Source organism: Apium graveolens, chromosome 6 (assembly GCF_009905375.1).
Source record: "Apium graveolens cultivar Ventura chromosome 6, ASM990537v1, whole genome shotgun sequence".
NCBI classification, from domain to species: domain Eukaryota; kingdom Viridiplantae; phylum Streptophyta; class Magnoliopsida; order Apiales; family Apiaceae; genus Apium; species Apium graveolens.
In genome coordinates this window covers 52,976,607-53,000,560 of record NC_133652.1, presented here as the reverse complement: position 1 = coordinate 53,000,560, position 23,954 = coordinate 52,976,607, and the positions used below count along the sequence as shown (strand labels likewise).

The 23,954-nt window shown below is 33.5% G+C and overlaps 2 protein-coding genes and 1 pseudogene across 2 annotated transcripts; all 3 read right to left on the bottom strand.

Annotated features, from left to right (window-relative positions):
• Window positions 1-3,520: 3,520 nt before the first annotated feature.
• LOC141666720 (30-kDa cleavage and polyadenylation specificity factor 30-like) lies at window positions 3,521-11,996 on the bottom strand. Its single transcript, XM_074472883.1, has 7 exons — window positions 11,453-11,996; window positions 10,456-10,845; window positions 7,879-8,041; window positions 7,654-7,764; window positions 6,991-7,059; window positions 5,150-5,236; window positions 3,521-4,709 (listed from the first exon to the last, which is right to left on the bottom strand). Exons 1-7 carry the CDS (start codon window positions 11,845-11,847, stop codon window positions 3,834-3,836), a joined length of 2,091 nt encoding a protein of 696 aa, XP_074328984.1. The 5' UTR covers window positions 11,848-11,996; the 3' UTR covers window positions 3,521-3,833.
• Window positions 11,997-12,983: 987 nt separating this feature from the next.
• On the bottom strand, window positions 12,984-14,816 carry LOC141665052 (cationic amino acid transporter 1-like; annotated as a pseudogene).
• Window positions 14,817-15,434: 618 nt separating this feature from the next.
• On the bottom strand, window positions 15,435-17,206 carry LOC141668948 (cationic amino acid transporter 1-like). Its single transcript, XM_074476018.1, has one exon. The coding sequence runs from the start codon at window positions 17,140-17,142 to the stop codon at window positions 15,571-15,573; it is 1,572 nt and encodes a 523-aa protein (XP_074332119.1). The 5' UTR covers window positions 17,143-17,206; the 3' UTR covers window positions 15,435-15,570.
• Between the last annotated feature and the right edge of the window lie 6,748 nt (window positions 17,207-23,954).

Below are 23,954 nucleotides of genomic sequence, written 5' to 3'. Positions count from 1 at the left end.
AAGATATGTGTTTGCAAAAAGGATTGGGATCAAGCGGCAAAAAGACAACAAGGGATGAAAAAAGATGATTCGGACGGCGAAGAGGATACTTGGATGACGATGGACACTTCATCGGAATCGGGTATGTCAGCGAACGATCCACGAGAAGAAGAAGAATTTGATTAGTTGATACTATTTGTTTGCCTTGTATTTTTAAAATTTGTTATATTTTGTATCTTATTTTTAGAGAGGAGTCCTCTCAAATCAATTGTAACATTTTTTTTAATTAATAAAATTTATAGAGGTACCGTCCTCTTTTCCTTATAAACATGTTAGTTTTATAAATTCAAAAAAAAATATAAAAAAAATAAAATTGAAAATGTTAAAAATTGAAAATGTTAATAACTGAAATATTATTTGCAATTATTTTGATTCTAGCCGTGTAAACTTTACAATGCACTGCTAAAAATATAAATATATAATTATGGTGAATCACAACTCACAACTCACATAAGTCACCATCAGTCCATCACAAAGTCACAATTCACCATAAAAAAAATAAATCAATACTGCCACTTGAACCGGACCGCCTAAACCGTGAATTCGCCTGGATTCGCCTGGATTCAATTCGTCTTGATTCGTGAACCGTGAATTCCTGAACCGCCTATTCGCCTAGCTCGGGAAATTCGTGTAATTCACGAGCCGAACACGGCTCATTGTTTCATCAAACCGGCCCGACTCGGCACGGCTCGTTCACTACCACGGGCCGGTCACGAGTTATCCGAGCATTGAACCGGACCGCCTAAAAATCGGCACGGCACGCCCGGCCCGATCGTATGGCCACCTCTAGTTGCTGCGTGGAAAGAGATCACATTCCGTAAACCTGCTCACAAAATCACGTGAGATTGAGTAAAGCTTATGCAAACTCCAACTAGTAGGCTTAGATAGTAGGCTCCGGCTATTAAGATTACGCATTTTCCAAATGCTTATATAGTTCTTATACCCTTCTGAAAAATGTGTATTGTGTATAATATATTCTAGAATACCCTGACATAAAATGCGTATAGTATGTTACCCCTTTGCAAAATGTGTATATTGGATTACTCCATTCTCAAATGTGTATCCCGCCGGCTAAAATTGATCATTTTTTTGAAATCGGCTATTTTTGTCATTCTTGTACCAAAATGGGTTATTTTTGTCCTGGTTTTTTTAGTTATTAACAAATATGACCACTTTTGAGAAATTGGCCAATTATGGCCGTTACAATACAAACTTGGTGGATGCGTATTCCGTAAACCTGCTTATTTCTGTTACTGCGTGGAAAGAGATCACAAAATCACGTGAGATTGAGTAAAGGTTATGCAAACTCCAGCTAGTAGGCTTAGGTAGTAGGCTCCAGCTAGTAAGATTACGCATTTTCCAAATGCTTATATAGTTCTTATATCCTTCTGAAAAATGCGTATTGTGTATAATATATTCTAGAATATCCTGACCTAAAATGCGTATAGTATGTTATCCCTTTGCAAAATGCGTATATTGGATTACTCCATTCTCCAATGCGTATCCCGCCGGATAAAATTGATCATTTTTTTGAAATCGGCTATTTTTGTCATTCTTGTACCAAAATGGGTTATTTTTGTCACTCACCCGGAGAAAAATTGACAGATATAACCGGGTTTTTTTAATTATTAACAAATATGACCACTTCTGAGAAATTGACCAATTATGGCCGTTATAATACAAACTCGGTGGATGCGTATTCCGTAAACCTGCTTATCTCTGTTGCTGCGTGGAAAGAGATCACAAAATCACGTGAGATTGAATAAAGCTTATGCAAACACCAGCTAGTAGGCTTAGGTAGTAGGCTCCTGCTAGTAAGATTACGCATTTTCCAAATGCTTATATAGTTCTTATACCTTTCTGAAAAATGTGTATTGTGTATAATATTTTATAGAATACCCTGACCTAAAATATGTATAGTATGTTACCCCTTTGCAAAATGCATTATTGGATTACTCCATTCTCATATGCATATTCCACCGGTTAAAATTGACCACTTTTCTGAAATCGGTTATTTTTGTCATTCTTGTACCAAAATGGGTTATTTTTGTCACTCACCGTCTACCGGATGCACTTGCCTTTTGTTTTTTTTTAAAAAATTAATAACTTGATTATTATTTTCTGATTTTCCTTAATATAATATCTGGAGATTTTATATGATGATGTGGAGGTGTTTTCTTACTTTTGAGTAAATTTTTCTTTTTCAGATTTTGGCTGTTAGCTTACAGACGAAATAGTAAAAATTATCAGTTTACGATTTCAGGGGGGGGTCAAGGGAAAAGTGATGTTATTTTTGGTTAAAGGGGATTTTCATTGGTTAAAGATGGGATTATATGTTAACTTTGATTGGCAATCGCATTATCACGGAAAACAAGCTAAAGTGCCCTTCATAAAATAAGTAATTTATAATTTAAAATGCATAAGTGACTTATAATTAATAAGTGGATAAAAATTTATAAGTTATATAAGTGTTTCGATAATTTATTTATAAGTTAGAATTTATTTTACTTAAACGAACTAAAATAAATAATTTTTATAACAATTTTCTTAATTTGTGAATTTTAAATTATAAAAATAGTTGAAGACATATATTTTAATATTACACTTAATAAAAAAGAGTAAAAAATCAAAATAAGTTAAGAAAAAATATGTAGTTATTAACATTCTGAGTTGTAAATTCGACTTATAAATTGGGTCGACAAACAGTCTCGATAAGATGTTACGGACTTATAAATCATAAATTCGCTTATAAGTCATTAGCCAAACAGACCCTCCACTTAATTTATTTACTTGCATTCATTGTCTAAGTTTTTAGTTTCCATTCCTTGTCTAATAATTAAAGACATCTAATTCATAATCAGTATTTAAATTATACTATTTTAAAAACAATTCTTTTAAAAATTAATATAACTTATCTTTTTCGTACGCATACATCAATCTTACAATGATATACCTAAATAATGAAGCTCAGCCTTGCATCGTAAAAGTATTATAAAAGTATTGCTTCATAAACAATCAAACATTATTAAGCTAATGAAAATAGATATCGACAGTTACAAAGTAAAATAAAATAATTTGCAAGTTCATTTACGGATTCTCTACCAATTTTCTTTTTTATAAAATGGGATATTGATGGCTCCATAAAAAAAACTAAGCCTATTGACTAATAAGTCAAGAATTTTTCTATAAAAAAATGTATAATTGCACATGACAGTATAACTTTAACATAGAACTAAATATAAAAAATAATCAAATATACTATTTAAATTTTTGGGTTAGAAAGATGGTCAAGTTCTATTAAGTTTCGGAGGACTGTCTTATTTAACAATATTTAATTCTAAAAATAACAATAACTGATTCCATCCTCCCCAACTAGCAATAAATAAATTTCCATTTTTCCACTTAATGCAGAATTAGACATGCATAAATAATTAAAAAGACAATATACAAAAACCCCAAAACATCAAGAAAATATCAAGAATACTGGGGCAGTAGCAATGGAATTTAATTCCATGGGATAAGAACCCCAAAAATAATACTTGTGCAATAGATTACAAACAACTATGTTTTCTATATATATATAAATTACCTATATTTTCATTTCACAAAGTATACACCTGGTAAAAAATCTTTGCCCCTGATATGAAGATTAAACAAAAATCTCGACATAATTTTAGCAACCTCGCATTATGATTCTCACACAAGTCCCAATATTTTCAATAATATAATACAGTTCCAGCTCTTACAAGAATTAGTGAATCACCAGTGTAGTAATCATAGCTTAATGTCATGGCTTATTCCTGGTTTTCCGAACCTGTGGCTTCATCTCGCTCAGAACTTCGTCTCTTTTTCCTTCCTTCCCCATGTCTCGACCTCCTTGGTGCTTCATCCTCACTAGCACTTTCATCATTTTTGAAGTTATTTCCAACACCAATTTGATCTTCTTGTTGATTTATTTTTTGCTGATACTGGACCTCATCATCCAGTCCACCACCTGAGCCTACCATTTCTACCCCCTTGCCTTGATCAGAACCAGCACTATATCTGTCGCTCCTATCATTTACTGTTGCCTTCTGATCCCTCTTACCCTTGTTTGAGGTCTGAGGGGGCTGTGATTGATGTGGAGGATACATTGGGTGCAAGCCACCAGGACGACCTGCGGATCCACCGCCCATGAAAGGAGCTCTTCCGGGGCCCATCATCCCAAATCCACCACCTGGAAAGTTTCCAGGCTGAAAAGGTCGACCTTGAAACATCATGCCTCCAGGGCCAGCAAAATCACCAGAAAATCTAGGGCCATATGGACCAAAACCACGAGGTCCCATATTAAAAAGATCTGGCACAGGAAAACCATCAGGTCCTAATGGGCCATAAGGAAAGCCATCGGGCCCCATCATGACGGGTGGAAAACCACGCATTCCAGGCATTGGCCTGGCACCTCGTCCTAGAGGCATGTGAGGAGGCCACATCATTCCCCTGCCCCTACCTCTGCCTTGAGCTACCATCGCCATACCTTGGCTAAAACTCTGATCGTCTTCATCACTTTCTTCCTCTTCCTCCTCTTCATTGTCCTCAAATGGAACAATATCTTGATTTTCAGTTCCGTCCTCAGGATCAACTCCCTTTGCCTTCTCCTCCTCGCGCTTTAATTCCGCTGCAAGTGAAATTTCCTGGAGCACAAAAATAGTCAAACTCTAGAATCCCTGTATAAGGTACATTTATAAGTAATGCAACCTCTGAAGTAACTGCAATATAAATTCCATGATATGGTACCATTATCATGGGGCAGAGTTTACTAAACCCAAAAAAGCCAAAAAGGAACAAATCAATTTTTTTGTCATTTGTTTTAGAAAAATGATGCCATTCAAAGAAATCCTCTAAAAGTGTAACAATTTAAATTGAAAAATGGACACACACACACATGCGTCTTATCTATTTACAACTTACAATACATAGTCCACATCCGTATTTTTAGTTATGCTCCATTGTGAATATTAGGGGAAATTTTCTTTACCATGAAAACATATAATCAATTTCATCTTACAATATGTGCGTATGTTCACGGTACTTTGAAAAAGGTAACCAAGTAATAATTAATAAAACGAAGTACCATCAGTTCACTGTCTGGCTCAAGATATAGCAACGATGCCAACTGCTCACCAACTGAGGGCTCCAGCTCCTGGCAGTCTCTGCTGATCTGCAAAAAAGAGGAAATAGTAATAATGGGCAATAGTGTCTTCAAATATTATAGTATAAATACTTATCAAAATAAGTATTCATAAAATTTCTACAAAAATATGCGAACCCTGTAGAAGCCGAACCCTGTAGAAGCCGACCTATCGACATTCAATAGTTTTATATACTATAGTCCGTTTATTAAAATATTAATAGCATACTGGCTAACAATTAAAGACTGTACGACGAATCTACATAAATTTACTCTGATAACGTTACAATAAACTGTTCCAGCAACTATATAAATTATAAAGAGAGCTCCTTAATTACTACTACTTTCAGAGCAAGTCCAACAGTCTCTTAACCCACTCTTTAAATAAAATATATAAAATTGGCTCTTAATAGTTCAGGACATTGATAAGTAATTTTGTCTCCAATAATGCTATTTATACTAATCCCTTATTCAATTTTTTATTGTTACATGTGCATTCCTTCAAAAAAAAAAATTGTGTGTGTGAGAGAGAGAGAGAGAAGAGAGAGAGAGTGAGGGAAGGAGAGAGAGAGAGAGAGAGAGAGAGAGAGAGAGAGTGAGTGAGGGAGAAGAGAAAGAGAGAAAGAGAGAGTGAGGGAGAGAGAAAGAGAGAGAGAGAGAGAGAGAGAGTGAGGGAGAGAGAGTGAGAAAGAGAGAGTGAGGGAGAGAGAGTGTGTGTTTTTCATAATTATTATAAAAAATTAGGCAGGACATCCTTAAAAAGAAGAGGATGTTACTTAAAAATAAGTAGTGAAGTGATGTTATAGTGATTTAAGGAACATCTAGGAGATTGCTGGAGCCTGGATCACATTTTTATTGCTCTCATTCCTTAAATTTCAACTTGAGAGCATGAATAGCTAGCTTATTAGACTTGTCCTAAGAGCAACAAGTGTCACTGAACTGGAGCTGTAAGTGACCCTAAATTATTATTTTTTCTCAAATAGCAATATATAAGTGAATATATGTAGCTTCTTTGAAGGATATACGAAATTTGTTGAATCAACGTGTACTTGATAAAGTACCCCGTCTATACATATGACATTCATGATGTCTTTCACATCGTTGAAATGGAATGGAGGTGGAAAATGAATGAAAGATGTGAAAAAAAAGTAGAGGTAGGAGACGAGGACGGAAGAAGTGAAGAGAAATGATACTGACACGCATAAATGGACATTCATTGCAATTGGAAGAAATGAAGGTTAGTTACACTAAATTGATGAAATCGAACAAGCAAAGGAATGGATATTTATGCACGAGTATCCATAACATTTTATACATTATATTCCATACACGCCCCAATCATTTCCGGTCAACCAAAGAGACTAAATATGACCAGAAACTCTCTACCTACTACTACAACACTACCTTGACTATTAGTCATTTATGAATCCACTTGTTTTGTAAGCTTTAAAGCTGAGGACAGTAGACTTATTACCCGTTTTTATTATTGCTGTGACCGCTTGAAGGTAAAACGGATGCCACAGGAATGTCTCAGTCAATTAAGCCTTTTAGGAACAGCATTATTACTGTCTTTATATATCAAACTATGTTAATTGCTAAGTTCAATCAGCTTAAAAACGACTAGAGTCCTCGTAGTCACCAAGTACTAGTCACAGATAGAGCATTAGGTTTTTTTTACAACTCCTAAACTATGCAGAAATTAAAATTCGGAGTATACCGGAGATAATCAATTATCCTGAGTTAATTAAATTCAAAACATAAAGAGAAGAATCATGTAATAATACCTTGACCGGCAAGTTCTCATTGTATGGATTCCTCAAATGGCGTGTTTTGTGGAAGGATAGTTCACAAAGCTGTATATATAAGATAACAATCATTATTGTTTAAACAGAACAGATCTACCACAACCATAAACGCAAAAAGGAAAAAGAACTCGTATGCACAGATACACATTGCCTGCCATAGCGGCTCACCCACTGCATAAACATCTATTAATGAACACAAATACATAGCAAAGAAGAGAAACAGAATGTTTCACACGTTTCCTCAGTAACAGACTTCTTCTAAAATATCTTATAAGATTTATTCCCATGTAAACGATAACATCTACTCTTATGATGTATCTAACAAATATCCAAGGACAGAGGATTGAGATGGTACGTATCAATTGGCATTTGAAGTACAGCACAAATTTTTTAAAAGAAAAGTTGATATAATAAAATTTGGATCCTTAGTAGTATCAAAAAAAGAAAAAAAAAGAGAAAGATAATTGAACTACATTAACATTTCCGCTAACATAATGTTGTCCAATCTATCTCAAGAACATGGTACATACGAGTATACGACATTGACTCGGTTGCAAGTCATTGGTCAAAAAAGTGTCTCAAGCATGGATAATGTCAATAAAGCAATTCTAAGAAATAGTGTTTTATTTTAAAAACCCTTACCTTTAACCATTTGACCGAGAAATTCCTTCCATAATGGGCTGTTCCATGAGCATACTTCCAATTTCCACCTCCAACAGACCCACCGATTTTAGATGTCATTTTTGCACAGCCCTAAAATACCAGAAAGAAATTAATTCTGAATCTAATACAACACAGTTGTCTGCTACACTCATATTATTCTGTGTTTCGATTCTCGCAACTTTGCAAAATAAATCTTGAACGTACCTGAAAATTTCGGGTCCTGTTCACCGAAAATATTAAAATCACATTTTCAACTGAGTCAAAGGCTTCATTAAGTTTAGCTTCATTGCTCCTTTGCGTAGCCCAAACTCCTTGTTGTACCGACAATTCAAAATTCTCCCGGTTGCAACTTTTGACAATAAAATACCTAGTGTTTGAAAAAAGATGATATGTGTTAACAACAAAACCTCCCAGATAAAGTAAAGAAGGAGCGATTATTAAGTAAATACATATGATAGATGTCAAACTCGTTTAAAATGTTAAATGATTTGCATAGCGATTCTTGAGCATAACCTAGTTTGCACCTTAATCACTAGTTTCTTTCTGATCTAATATGTTATTATTGTCAAAATGTAACCTTCATCTCTGTTGGATATCCCTCTATTCTACTCCTAATTACAATTAAATGGACTAATTTCAAATTTTGCAAACTCTAAATAACAGTTTACATTCATGTCTGTATGGTCTGACAGGTCGTGATAATGCAAAATTGCAAATTTCTACCTTTAATACATAGCCGTTCATGCTATAGTTTTTATTTATTTCACATAAAGTGGCTTGACTTTTTCTAGGACTATGACCGCAAAGAAAAATGCATCATAAATTTTTATAATAAAGAGTCATTGTCTTACTATAAGATAGTAGCAATGTAGCATTAATATACTATGGAAATCAATTAGAACGATTTAAATGTAAGAAAATAATCACTAAAATTGGGTCAAAGTTTGTTTAGTTTGACAAAACAATTTAGTCCGGCCAATTTGTTATGTAAATTGCTCAGAAACAAAATGACACTTCTCTTCTTCCTTCAGCTTTCCTAAAACCCTACATTAGGCTTAGAAACTTAAAATCTTTTTACGCCATCTGACACTACTAGTCTGCATGTTATTATTCTTAATTTGTTATCATCCATAAAAAATTTGACCAAGTTCAGCTAAAATAAGTTAACTGACTACCATTAAGCAAGAACTGCATACAGTTAAAAATGATGATCATTAATATCAAATAAATGCTAACACGGTTTAGAGTTTAGACCAATATTAACCTGCAAGTAACACAAATCAGTTCATACATCCTCTTAGCCATCAAACCATGTAAATAATAATACACTTGCTCTCATACTAATTCGCATTAAAACAATTATGAAAAGGCTGAAGAATGACACTCAAAATTTAGAAAGAATTCTGATAGTCAAACTATATATAGAACAGTAACATACTGCTACAGTTGTATTAAACTAATCAAAACCAGTGGCGCTTTGTTAATTAGAATGAGCGGATGTGTCAAGCCAATGAAAAATAAAAAGGAAGCTTAACGTAAAAGGGAAGTGAAAGGAAGTAGAAGGTGAATGGTACGACACAGCATAATTTTAATGATTACTACTTAAATACAAGTGGAAGATTGGTGTCGGATTCATTTGAAAATTCGATGGAATGAACCTTAGTTTAAATGTTACGAATGGCCAAAATGCACACATCTCTATCAAAAGAATATAATTTATAAATAAATATATATTTCCAATAAAAAACAAAATTGTCCATTTTTTTAATCCTAATATTAACTGATTCCATTCCCGCCAACTAAAGACTACCTACGTCCTACTACGAGAATATTAAAGTTCTGAGTTAAGACTTAGGGGAGAGCTAAAAACCACTGGTTTAGGCTAATATGCAGGAAGATACTAATTGACCATTATAGAACCTAACATACTACTTGACCATTACAAATCCAACATTAATCCTGAAACCTCCTTGCATTTTGTTCATATCATATACCCGTAATGGCGAAATTAACACTGTTTCACAGCATTGTGACTTACATGAGGAAACATCATAAAAAAAATAAAAGTGGATATGTTTCCGAGAGTCCTTCACTTTAATAGTTTGCACCTGAGATGATACAAATCTCTACAGGCTGCAACTGGACGTTAAAAACCCTGCATGATGCATTCTAAACTTTACAGTGTTATGTTTTCTTTCGACCTCAAAAGCTAAATGTTTGGTTGATCATATACCAGCTACTTATATTCAAATATAAGTTGGTAATTTAATGAAGTTCAAAAAATATCAACACGCTGGGGAAGAGAGGCAAATGAAGAATACAGGAGATATGAATAAACTAATATACTATATTAAGTTTTTAACAGCACACATCTTCTTAGTTACCATTCTTCCGGAGCCCAACTTGGTAATCTTTTCTGAAATAACTCTGAAATTTTGCTACTGATTAAATTACTGAATCATTAGAAAAGAAGAATTTTTTTTATGCTGTTTAAGTTAAAAACTTTAAAAAGGTCTAATGTAAAAGAATAACTCTACCAGAAGTCCAAAATTATATAACATCACTCCTAACAAGGAAAGTCTGATGAATAAAAACCATTAAAGTTGAATATTTATATATAGCATCAACAAAACAAAAATTGTGTTGTAACAGAATTACTTATTCAAGTGACTTCTGACAAAATAAATTACAAATAATATATGAGATAGACAAAGATGTCCATATTTAAATACAATAAGTGATCTACAAGACCCAAGTCAAAACCTTTAACTCTGAACAAACCTAGATATTCCTTGAGGAAGGGGTATCGCGGATCTACTAGCTTGACTTTGCTGGCCATTAGGAAGATTTTGAGCTTGGGCCTGCACAACTGGTTGTTGTGTTTGCTGGATTGGTTGTTGTTGCTGTTGCTGCTGAACATTAGGTGATTCCGCCGGTGTTGATTTTATTACTTGATGGACACCATTAGTACCCGGTGGAACATGAGGTCTTTCTGCGTGTTGAGTATAATTATGGTTACGGTTTTGATAGAACCTACTTGAGTTATTGTAACTGTATGATGTCAGCTGTTGTATTTTTTGAAGTACTTCTTCCACCGGTGGCGGGGGTCCAGGGAGCTTTGCATGCCTATACCGGCAATCAGGACCATTTGGACAAAATCCCAACTTATACCTGCACCAACATAGAACCAGAGATCAATATATCTCCAACAAAATCATTAAGCCAAAATGCTAATATAATGTTCTCATCATCACACATCACTAGCTGATTGATCACCACCAATACACTATTTAGAAAAATAATTAGGTGAAAACTAAAATGCAACAAAACCAAAGTGCCACCAAGCAGTTAAAGATCAAGAAGTAACATCCAAAATTTTCCAATTTCAGCTTTTTTCAAATTTAGTTTCTTTTCATTTCAAAACACTATATCCTCTATTATCCATTACCATAACAACCATCAAAAAAATACAAAAAAAATACTAACTAGTCCTCCAATGTATTCACATTCGATATCAACCAACATTTTAGAATCAACATGTCACAATTACAACGGAACTCATTCTATTCTATACAACCGTCCACCGCAAATAAACTAAAAGAGTCTCCAGTTCCCAAATTTTACAACCACATTCACTTAAATCATCTCGTAAACATATTACAACATCAATTAACAATAAAGATTAACTTTCTGGCAGATAACATAAGATCACACAAATTTATAAACATTTTCAATACATAATTAAACAAAACAGAAAATAAAACAAATACACACATACATATTACACTCTTTAATATCTTCATTGGTGTGCTTATACACACAATCCTGCTCTCGACACTCTCCGTAAAGTCGAAAAAACCGACAAATCGGCATCCTAGCCTTATCATACTGGTGCAAGAACCCACAGGCCTCTCCTTTCATACACAGACTCCGAAGCCAGTGCCGACACACCGTCTGCCGGTAACTCCGCCGGCCGGAGAAGTTTCCCGGCGCCGGATGATCGGAAACATCCGGCGGAGGGACGAAATTGGATGTGTTGTTAGCGACGGAGGCGACGGCGATTGAATTCGGGTCGGGTTGGTGGATCACGGGTACGGATGCGGTGGGTTGGGTCGGGCCGGAGTCGAGGCCGCCTTCGAAATCGAAGCTTAGGCCTCCATCGGCATCGTCCATTGTGTGTGTGTATATGTATGTAGATCTGTGTGTATTTGTGTGTATATATGTGTGTTGTGATGTGAAATTAGGGTTTGTTTGGGGTGGAAGAAGAGGGAGAATTGGAGCGTGTTTGAAATAATAGGGTCTGATTTTTGAGGAACATATTATTAAAATAATTATATTATTAAATAAATGTGTAACTCTAGATTTAATTATTTACAGTTTTACAGCATGGTCTAATTGCTGCTTATGTTGCCTAAAAGGTGTAAAAAAAGTAAAACTTACCCTACACATTTTTGAAGCCTAAAAATTTCAATACATTCAAGGACTTTTTATTACATACCACAGAAAGATGTTAACGCTATGTTTACTACTCAAATGACCTTATTGGAACCATTTTATTTTCTAATCAACGACCCTGCTTAAACCATTTTTTGTAATTAGTTAGATGGTTAATTGTTTATTCTCTTCACTTTGGTTAGTAGGGTGGTATATTCTTGTGTTGCTCTACTGCTCTGATCACATTCAGGGTTCGTAGCTTTAATTTTCTTTTTGTTGCAGGTCTGGCAATTGCTTCTTTCAGACAATCTGCTTATGTTATGTATGTCATCTGTGCCTAGCTAGCTCGACCTCATTGCTTGGCAGTGTCAAGATGTGATCGTCTAGGCTTAACTTTTGTCATGTATTACTCTGTTGTAAATCTCTGCACTTGAAACATTTTCTTATAGGAAGAAATAGTTCTTGTTTCAGTCAAACGACTAGTTTCTGGCTCCCACATTACCAATCGTCAATACCTTCAAGTTACCTGTCAGTAACTCACTGTACTGCAAGTCTCCAATACAAACATTACATCATTCTATCCAGATTTTACTTACTAAAAAAATGGCTTCATATGTATGCATGGTGCGACGGTGTCCTAATTAAACGAAGTTCTTTTACAATGACAACTGATAAGTGAAGCAAAATTTCTAAAATATATACAGACGAAAGCAAGCCTGCTTCTGCAGATCTTCAAATTGGTCTACTCTGCAGAATACAATCACTAATGGAGTAACTACTTAGAGAATTCATACAGTTGTCCAAAAAAGAAAAACTACAAAGTTCTTACCAAACAACACCTTGGATGAAACTTATAAACAAGCTTTACTGGCTTAATTTAGTTCTTTCCGATGAACACTTAACAGCTACTATGCTCCGTTTTTTACTTCAGTAGTTGATGCAGCTGGCGCAGATTCCAGCTTCAACATTGGCCACTTGCGTGGCATTAACATCTTTTTTAGGTTCTCTTGCTGCATCATATGTAGCATGTAATCCTATGAAAAAGTAGTACATCTAAACCTGTCCAGACTGAGAATCTGATGAAAGATGGCCCATCAATAGAACCCATAATGAATATATTAATCTCTACACTAGCAGATAGCAACCAAGGAATGCAGGGGACACCCCATAATCTAGGTTTCCTCGCTTCCTTGACACTTAACTTTAGCGGTAGACATAAACCAAATAGCAACCATAACAATGTAGGCCAGAAAACTCTTGCTATGTACCCAGACAATAGCTAAGCCTATAGCTGATGATATAATCAGAGCCGAGAATGCAATGAGTTTGTTTCTGTCATAATTAGATGTCTCCCCAGAAATGTAATATCTCCTGACCAACAGTGCAATGGAAACTTGTTAAAATATAAAAAGAGTCGAGATTGAAAGAAGATTTGCCAATACGTCGAGGCCAGTGAAAAATGCAACCAAGCTGTTTGCAACAGTCATAATGATAGTGGCATTAACTGGTGTCCTGGTTTTATCGTTAATCACTGCAAGAAATGGAGGAACCAAATGTGTTCGTGCAATGTGAGTGAAATATCTAGCTTCACCTATGATGTTAGAAAGCAACACAGTTGTCATTCCCTTTAGTGCGCCAAACGCGACAAAATATTTAGCCCAATCCAATCCAATCCAACCGCTTCAAAGGCAATTGTGTCTGATGCGTCAACATCAACCTGGCTGTATGGCTGCATAAGGCATAGTGTTGCTGCTAAAAAGGCAATAAGTTGTAATAACAACCAGCATTTCAAAACCCTACAAATTGGTATGTCTTGACCTGGATTCTTGACCTCTTCTGCCAGTGTTGAAACACCGTCAAACGGTACAAATGCGAAGAAAAGCATAGCTGAAGCTCTCAAAATACCATGAACGCCAAAAGGCGCAAATGTTTCGTAATTAGGGGTATCAGCTTTTGTTAAGCCAGCAATAATGATGAAAGCCATAACTCCCATATGGACTATAGTAGCAAGTGAATTGAACCTCGATGAACCCTTGGTGCTAAAAGATGCACATACACAGATGACAACTGATATAACAACTGCGATGGGATCTAATTGGTTATACCATTCGGCAAGTAATGAAGGATGTATGCGGAAATCATCAGGGTTTTGCTTACACAATGTTGCAAAATATGAAGTCCATGCCCGTGCCACGCTTGCCCCAGCTACTATATACTCACAAAGAAGATTTCCAGCAGCCAGAAAAGCAAAAAAAATCACCAAGCTCTACTCATAAAAAATGCAAACGATCCTCCAGCAACAGGAAGTTCTACAGCAAATTCAGTATAAGAAAGTACCGATAGCAGAGCACATAAACCCGAAACGAGATATGATATTACAACAGCAGGGCCAGCATAATCCCTAGCTGCTTGTCCAGTGAAGACAAAAACTCCAGCTCCCATTGTACCCCCAACGCCAAACCAAATGATATCAACCCAAATTAGTGATTTGGCCATTTCATTCTGATTCCTAGCACGCATTTCGTTTAACTCTAGGTCATCACTGGACCGTGTTAAAAGACGATCTTGAAGTCGCTATCTCGTGTCAAGCAATGCCCTGCCATAATTTCCCCAGCTTCTAAATGATTCTTCCGGAAGGAGTCATCCTTGTTGCATCCCCAACGCTTTATTTTAGCCTCGCCTTGGCTAGAGCCATGGCCACCCACCATTTTTCTCCTGCTAAAAGGTAATAAACACAACCACAGTCATCACCTAATGTTCACTAGCATTATATAATCTCGGTGTCAAGATTTCTGAGTAATAAAAGTTCTCATCATGAACTTCAAATACTACATAAATATTATCATATAGAGAATAGACACTACCTCCTTCAAACATATACATTATATGCAGAAAATCAATTAACATACAAGAATCATACATAAGATATATACTAAAATCTAATGCACTAAAATTACATATGAGTAAAAAATAACAATGTCATTAACAGAATCTCATGCACCATAACAGCAATTATGAAGTATTTGCCTAGATGTGTGCAATGCATGAATCATATACTAGAGTCGAAGAGAATGGAAACAAAGTGAAAAAGAGAAGTACCTGAGACTCTGAATTAAATGAAGAAAAAAGTGTTTAGCAGGTTGTTATCTAAAATCCAGATTTTTTTATTTATTAAATAAAACTGCTAAAAAAATAGTTAAATTCCAACCTTTCTGTATTATAAGTGTTTCATATAGTCTCAATAATTTTAGGAAAGAAAAAATAGCCTTTTTGTAACAACTTTCATTTTGCTAGTATCTCGATTTCTGATGCTATCTGGACACAAATTTGATACAATTCAATAAATTTAATAGCAAACAAATGAAGCTCTAGCCAAGATCTTGACCTAACTAAGCTTTGAGCAAAGCTCCTTTTGTGCCAATTCTGTGCAAGACTTCCTGCTAACATTTGTTACTCATTACTTTAGCATTCTGCTGCAGCTTCAACATTTTCTGCATCAGACTTTTCCCTGGTTTCTATTGCTGCATCATACGACGCGTGTAATCCAAAAAATACATAGTAGAGTAACAAACCTGCCGTCCAGATTGAAAATCTAGTAAAAGAAGGCCCATCGATTGAACCCATAATGAATATGTTGATTGCTACACTAGCAGAAGGCAACCATGGCATCCACGGAACACCCCATAATTTTGGTTTCTTTGCTTCTTTTAAGGTTAGTTTTAGGCCAAGAGTAGCAATGAACCAAATAGCTACCAGCACTATGTATCCCACAAAGTTCTTGCTATGTACCCAGACAAGAGCTAAGCCTATAGAAGATACTATGATCAAAGTCAAGAATCCAATGAGTTTGTTTCGATCTGAACTGGTTGTCTCTCCAGAAACATAGTACCTTCTAATTATTAATGCGATGGAAACTAGTGAGAATAGAAAAAGTGTGGAGATTGAGAGAAGGTTTGCCAAGATATCAAGGCCAGTGAAGAATGCAACACTGCAGTTTGCAATGGTCATTACAACAGTGGCATTCACTGGTGTCCTGGTTTTCTCATTAATCACAGCTAAAAAGGGAGGAGCCATGTGGGCTCGTGCAATGTGAGTGAAATATCTTGCCTGAGCAATGATATTAGAAAGCACCACTGCTGTCATTCCCTTTAGTGCTCCAAAGGCCACAACAAATTTCGCCCAATTCATTCCAATTGCTTCAAAGGCAATTGTGAATGGTGCATCAACGTCAATCTGACTGTATGGCTGCATAAGGCATAATGTTGCTCCCAAAAGGCAATAAGCTGTTATAACAATAATCATCGAACCTATGAGGCCAATAGGTATGTCACGACCTGGATTCTTGATCTCCTCTCCCAGTGTAGAAACACCATCAAACCCCACATATGCGAAGAAAAGCATAGCCGAAGCTCTTATAACACCATCCACACCAAAAGGTGCAAGGGGTTGGAAATTCGATGAATCAGCTTTCGTTAGTCCTGCTATAAGGATGAATATCATCACAAAACTCTGGACTATAGTTACAAATGAATTGAACTTGGAAGAACCCTTGATGCTCAGACACGCACCAACACAGATGGCAATTGATAATATAACTGCAATAGGATCTAACTCATTGAATCCTTGTGCTAGAAATGGAGCATGTATGCGGAAATCTTCAGGTTTATGGTTACACAATGTTGCAAAATATGAAGTCCAAGAACGTGCCACACTTGCCCCAGATACGATATACTCGAAAAGAATATTTCCAGCAGCCAGAAAAGCAATGAAATCACCAAGCTCTACTCTTAAATACGCAAATGAACCTCCAGCAACTGGAAGTTCCACAGAAAATTCAGTATAACAAAGGACAGAAAGCAGAGCAGACAAACCAGAAATGAAGTATGATACAATGACAGCAGGTCCAGCATAATCCCTAGCAGCTTGTCCAGTGAGGACAAAAACTCCAGCTCCCAAAACAGACCCTACACCGAACCAAATTATATCAAACCAATTTAAAGATTTCGTCATCTCACTCTTGCTCCTAGCACGCATTTCATGTAGCTCTGATTCATCACTGGATCGTGTCAAGAGACGCTCGGTAAGCCGTGATTTCGTGTTCTTTAGTGCCCTGCCATAGTTTCCCCAGCTTTTAAATGATTCTTCAGGAAAGAAAGTACTCTTGTTGCATTCAAAACTCGTTATTTTGACCGTACCATGGCCACTACTATCACCAACCTCCATCTTTCTCCTGCCAAATGATAATGACACAACAATCATCAGTTAACAAATTTAACACTAGCATTTTATATAGATTATCCGAATTTTAATATTATAAAAAAATGAAGGTATACTTTGTGAGAGCACTATCATGAGATAATTAGTTAACTACGACAAAAAGTCAGTAAAAAATGTTATCACACAAGTACACAACATAAAATTGTTTGCTTTCGATAGAGTTAGAGCTTTCAGTGGCTATGTTCCTTTATCATGGTATACTCACTACTCAATAGAGAACAAAGAGTTACAATTTAAAAAAACAAAACAAAACAAAACAACTACCAAAAAAATTCAAGCTGCTCGACTTTTAAAAAAAAAATTGTCATATACTCCTCTAAACTATGATTCTAATTCCATGGTATCTTAGAATTAGTTATAATCCTCATTTAATTGCTAGAAATAACAAAAGATGAGAGTTGAAAATGTAAAGCATCATTTGTCATTTAGTCACGAATCACGATGCATCATGCATGTATGTGTAACATAGTTGAGCAGAATAAATATACTGTAGCCATGGATGCCCTTCCTAGATGTCGAGAATTCGAATTTTGTTTGTTAAAGAATGTGCAGGTATGTTAATTATCGAAAAAAAGAAGAAAGAAATACCCGGCTATTCACGTCTAACACCGTAGAAACAAGAGAAGTTGTTGAATTGGAGAACCCCTGGAACTCTGCGCACGCTGGGATTGTATAGCAGCTAGCGTATTGATAATTTGATATTATGGCAGCGTATCACAGTTGCCATTTGCCAGTGGGTCATAAATCTACTTTTTGAATATTTGATTTGATTCATTAGAGTTTCTGTCTCCCTCTCCCGTTAACTTCTATACATTACTTTTCGACATGTTTTTCAATACTCCTTTAAAACATAACTTCACAATATTTTTTAATTTTTTTAAATAAAAGTTTCATGTTTAAACTTTTATTCAAAAAAAATATATTATAAAACTATATTTTATAGCAGCCTCGAAATACGTGCAAATAGTAAACGTATAAAACCGAATGGGACGGAGGGAGTAATATGTTATCTCCGCGCTATTTTGCTAAAAAATATTTATTGTTTTATCAAGAAACTTATTAGTAAGAACTAGCTTACGGTCGTGCGATTCAAGGGTCTTGGTTAATATTTATATTTTTTATTTTACATAATTTTATTAAATTCTATATAAATAATTAGATATTAAATAATAATTATAATTTCATTGTGTATAATTTCAATTTAAGTTTAAATAGTATAAATAGTATATGGTTGATGAGATTGTTTTCATAAATAATAATATAAATGTTTGTTGTTGTTGAGATTCGAACGTGAAAATTTATTTGTATCCTTATAAATAATAATATGAATGTTTGTTTAGAAACTAATATAAATGTTTGTTATTAACGATATTCGAACATGAGAACTTATATGTATTTTTATAAGTAATAATATAAATGTTTGTTGTTGACGAGATTCGAACATGACTAACTTGTGGAATGTATTTTTTGGTAATATAGATGTTTGTTGTCAGAACTTATATGTATCTTTATAACCAATAATATAAATGTTTGTTGTTGACGAGATTCGAACTTGAAAACTTGTGGAGTGTATTTTTTTTAGTATTTTTGGATCTAACGGCTCTGATTATTTGATGAAGAAGATTTGACGGCCGTGATAGAAAGGGATAACCAAAATAAAGGGTCAACCAAACTGCAAATTATAAGACATTCTGGTTATTATAGTATAGTATAAATGCAGGCATTTCATTCAAATACATCATTTGTTAATTTGATCTAATATACTTTTTTATCGTAGTTAACCTGCAGCCGCTACCCTTCAGGTGCGCATTGGGTAAACTCTACGGGCTCACGTAATAGCCTGCAAACCACGTGAACCAAGATAAAGCGAAATGTTCTGACTCAGGAGTAAAGCGATATGTTCTGACTCAGGAGGCATAATCATAAATCCTCCTCCTCTGGGATTCGAACTTGTGACCAAGAGAATAGTTTTCCCCTATTTATGGATATTTTTAATTATATTCTTATTTAACTTTATACTAGTAGATAACTCGTGCGAAATACGGCCGAGATCAAAATATCAATATTAAATAATGATTATAAAAATGTATTTTAAGTTTTTATTAAATATATATTAAATAAAATTGTACGATTATTGAAAATTTTCTTTTTAAACTATATGTAATTTTTTATTAGCTCAAATCTTATTAGAATAACAAACTCAACATTATTATGTATCTGTTGTTCAAAAAGACATAACTAATATTTTACATCAAAATTTTAGTCGCAACACGATTGATAGATAATTTAACAAAAAATTACATCAACATTACTAAGTAACTGCATATAAAGTTGTTATTGTTAGTTGAAATTGTGTTTTTATATAGTTTGTGATTGCATAATTTTTTCTATTTAAATATTCATTATGGATGTATAAATTTACATTTGGTGCTAAAATATAATTATGTAGTTAAGAATTTAAAAATTACAATGTATATACGATTCTGTTTATAAAAAATAATAAAAATATGTGATATATAAGAATAAAAAAATGGGTAAAATATTACATATAGAATTATAAGTCATATATGAATAAAAAAGAATAATAAATGGTATATTTAGAGCTATAGTAAGATTTAAAAATGGGTGAAACCAAAAGTTCGTAAAACCGAAAAGCGGTGAAACCAGAGTATCCCTTAAAAGATGGTTTCCTTATTAATTAATAATAACACTGTTTAAAGGATTCCATTTTATTATTTTAATTAAAAATAAAAAAGAATTCTACAAAAAATAGAAATATCAAAATTATAATATGATTCCAATGTATATTTTGTTAAAAAATAACATGGAACTCTACAAGAAAGAGAAAAATATGGGTGAAATCAAAATACGGCGTAACCGTACTAAGATGAAACCAAGTACCCTATCAATAAATAATTTAGAGTTCTACGAAAATAGAATTGTAATCATATTACAGTTTGAACAATTTTATTATTTTTCAGTGGTGAAACCAAAATATAGTTTTTATAATATTCATACCATTTTATTAAAATGGAATTCAACCAACAAATTAAAAAATTCTAATTTAAACACATGGCCTATTTACTTGTCGTGGTTTATATTTCTCGTAACCTATTTAGTTGAGTCAATTTATAAACTTATTTATTTTAAAATATAGTTAAAAATATGATTCAAAACTATAAAAATAATAAAAAATCACGGCTTATAAAAATTTAAAAAATGATTAAAAATAATACATATAGAATTATAAGTCACGTGTGAATAAAAAATGATAAAAATAATATACTTAGAGTTATAACATGAATCATAAAAGGTGAAACCAAAATGTGGTAGAACTAAAAAATAAGTGAAAATAAAGTATCACTTAAAAATAGGTTACATTTATTAATAAAAAAACGGGTAAAAATAATACATATAGAATATAAGTAATATAGGAATCAAAAATGATAAAAATAATAAACTTAGAGTTATAACATGAATTATAAAAAATGAATACAAAAGGTGATATAACCAAAAAATAAGTGAAAATAAAGTATCACTTGAAAAGTTTATTAATAAAGAATAACGGGTAAAAATTATATATATATATATAATTATAAGTCATATAGGAATAAAAAAGGATAAAAAAAATACACTTACAGTTATAAGATGAATCATAAAAAGTGAAATGAAAAGGCGATAGATACCAAAAAGGATAAAATAGTTTTAGACCATGCTCAAGGGAAAACACATATGATGCATCAAAATGTTCGGGATTTCACTAAACGCCCGCACCAGCAAACATGAAAGTTATAAAATTCCACATAATTTTATAACCATGCCAGATTTGATTTTTTTTATAAAGAGTTGCTCATTAAATTTCACATAATTTTGAGATAACAATAACAAAATAGCATAACTTGTATATTATTAAAGATTCATTAGATGAGGCTGCATACTCACATAAATAGTTATTTGCCGACGCTTTCTCTTTTAACTCCCGACCAAATAAAATTAGAACAAATGCCCAGATTGTCATTATTTCAGTTAATAATGCCCAAATTCTCATTTCAGGGGAGAAAAGCCCAAAATGTCACCTCATAACGTCATATAATGTTCCGTTTTTTAATACATACAAAACGGAACATCGTCTTCCATTTTGCCTCTTATTTTTTTTAATAATATAGCAACGTGACTTCAAGTCACGTTTTGTATTTTCATTATTTTCTGTTTTATTTTCTTATTTTAAGCTTGTTTTTATACCATAATTTAACAATTTTTAACATTTAGGGTTCACCAATTCCCTTTTGGGTTTTAGAAACATTTAAAAAGAAATTAATAAAAGTTACACTAATTTAGGGTTTAGGATTTAGGGTTTACGGCCTTTAGGCCCTAAACTCTATAGCCTAAACCCTAATTTAATCTCGGATTTAGCCCTAAACCCTAGGAACCAGAAATGTTAATTTTAAATTAAATAATTATAAAATTAACAATTTTTAACATTTAGGATTCACCAATTCCCTTTTGGGTTTTATAAACATTTAAAAAGAAATTAAAAAATGTTACACCGATTTAGGGTTTAGGATCTAGGCCGAGCCTAAACCCTAATATAATCTAGGTAGGCCCTAAACCCTAGGAACCAGAAATATTAATTTTAAATTAAATAATTATAAAATTTAAGGATGTAACTTAATTTAATAATTTTTAACATTTTAGTGTTCAACAATCCCCTTTGGGTTTTAGAAAATAATTTTAAATATATTTTATTAATTTATGATTTAATAATTTACAAGATATAGTGTTTTGTTTATTATTTTATTTTTAAAAAAAAGGTAAAAACGTTATTTTATGTGACGTTTTGCTACAAAACGCTGTTTTATCTAACGTTTTGCCCTGAAAAAAAATCAAAGTGCTAAAACGGTACACGAACTTCAGTTTTCCCATACATATAAAAAAAATTAAAGTGCTAAAACGGCAAACGAAGTTCCGTTTTACCTTTAAAAAAAATCAAAACGGAACACAATGTTCCGTTAAGAAGTGACATATAGGGCCATCTTTTTCGAAAATGATAATTTGGACCATTTTCTACGTTAAAGTGACATATAAGACCACCACCCATAAAATTAGAGAGATTGCTACCAGAAAAAAAGACACAATATCATACTAACAACTAAATGCTTTGTTGATAAAGTCTACACCTCCGGATCGAGCTATGCCCTGCAACCAAGCTAGATAGTAGTGTTGTTGTGCTAGTGATGAGAGTGTTGAACTAAGGGTCGACATGTGTGCCTTGTTGTAGAACACTTTCGCTCTTTTGCCCTGATTCCCTTTTAGCAATCTTTATCGTGCATTCCGTTTCCAGAATAAAGTTGTAAAGATTAATTAATATAATAAACCACCTGGCAAGTTTGTAATCTGTACTCTTATAAATCAAATAACAAAACATAGTCACATAGAGAATATGAATATTTTTAGCCACATTTTATGAAAATACTGGAAGCACTAGATTTTACGATGACAACATATGTACCAGTTCTGTTTTTTAAGAACCATCCTCCCAATAAGCTTACAATTTTCTGAGAGATAAACGAAAATATACAATTAGTAACATAACGCTTGAGTATCTAATCTAATTCTAGACAACCTGGTTAACATAGTGGGCACTGCTACAAGGCTAATATTAAAATTTACATACCGATTATTTTGATAAGATACCATTAGCTTGTAAAGCGGGGACCTCGACATCTCTGATTCTTTGTCTACTGATCTCCTATATTGTAACTTTACCTTGAGGTTGTTAAATCATGTACCTGAATTGAGAGCCAAAAACCAAAACAAATATATATCAGAATTCGAAAACAAGAACATTAAAATTTTTAAAGCAAATATCTATCAAAATTTTCGCACTAAAGATATAACTATGATATTCTTACTCGGCTTATTGACAAAGGCAAGTAAATTTAGAATCTAACTATGAATTTTAGTGAATCTTTCTCATTTGTATTGTATACTTGTTACATTTCTAAAAAACGAAGTTAATCTTCACATTTAATCAAATATGACTTTTAAATTGTAATTTTTAATGATCAAAATTTGTGGTTTACTAATTAAATTAGACATCAACATGAGTTTAAAGGTACATAATGGGTCCTTTGCAAAAGCCGTAATTGGTCTTTTGTAAAAGTTCCCACATAAACCAGTAACAAATATTATATCCAACTTTGTTTAAAAAATCTCTTAACTAATACATTTTCACACACTTTAGACTTTACAACACCTTAGGAAACAATCATCTTGGACAAATAGTTCTGTCTATATATAAAAATCTTGGAAGACTTAGTTTTTGTCTACTAAAATTTGAAGAACAAAACATATAGTTGGCCAGCCTAAAATTCGAAGAACAAAACAAATAGTTGGGCACTGATTATAACCTTTACAACTTTGAAGAATCTTTGAATCGTTTTCTTTTTGTAGTTAGGATTGTATCTGCAATCTATTTCAGAAATTAATTTCTGTGTTAGAGGAATTTAATTTCACTTCTTCTTGGTAGTTTATTATAAATTTAACTTAGGACGCCTTAACTGCAAGTA

Excerpts from the sequence above, each read along its gene's own strand:
- LOC141666720 (XM_074472883.1), bottom strand. The coding sequence starts at position 11,847 with ATGGACGATGCCGATGGAGGCCTAAGCTTCGATTTCGAAGGCGGCCTC. Across the intron at positions 10,846-11,452 it reads GATATTAAAGAGTGTAATAT|GTATAAGTTGGGATTTTGTC; the intron begins GTATGTGTGTAT and ends ATGTTGGTGCAG. Across the intron at positions 7,765-7,878 it reads ACAGGACCCGAAATTTTCAG|GGCTGTGCAAAAATGACATC; the intron begins GTACGTTCAAGA and ends CTGGTATTTTAG.
- LOC141668948 (XM_074476018.1), bottom strand. The coding sequence starts at position 17,142 with ATGCGTGCTAGGAGCAAGAGTGAGATGACGAAATCTTTAAATTGGTTT.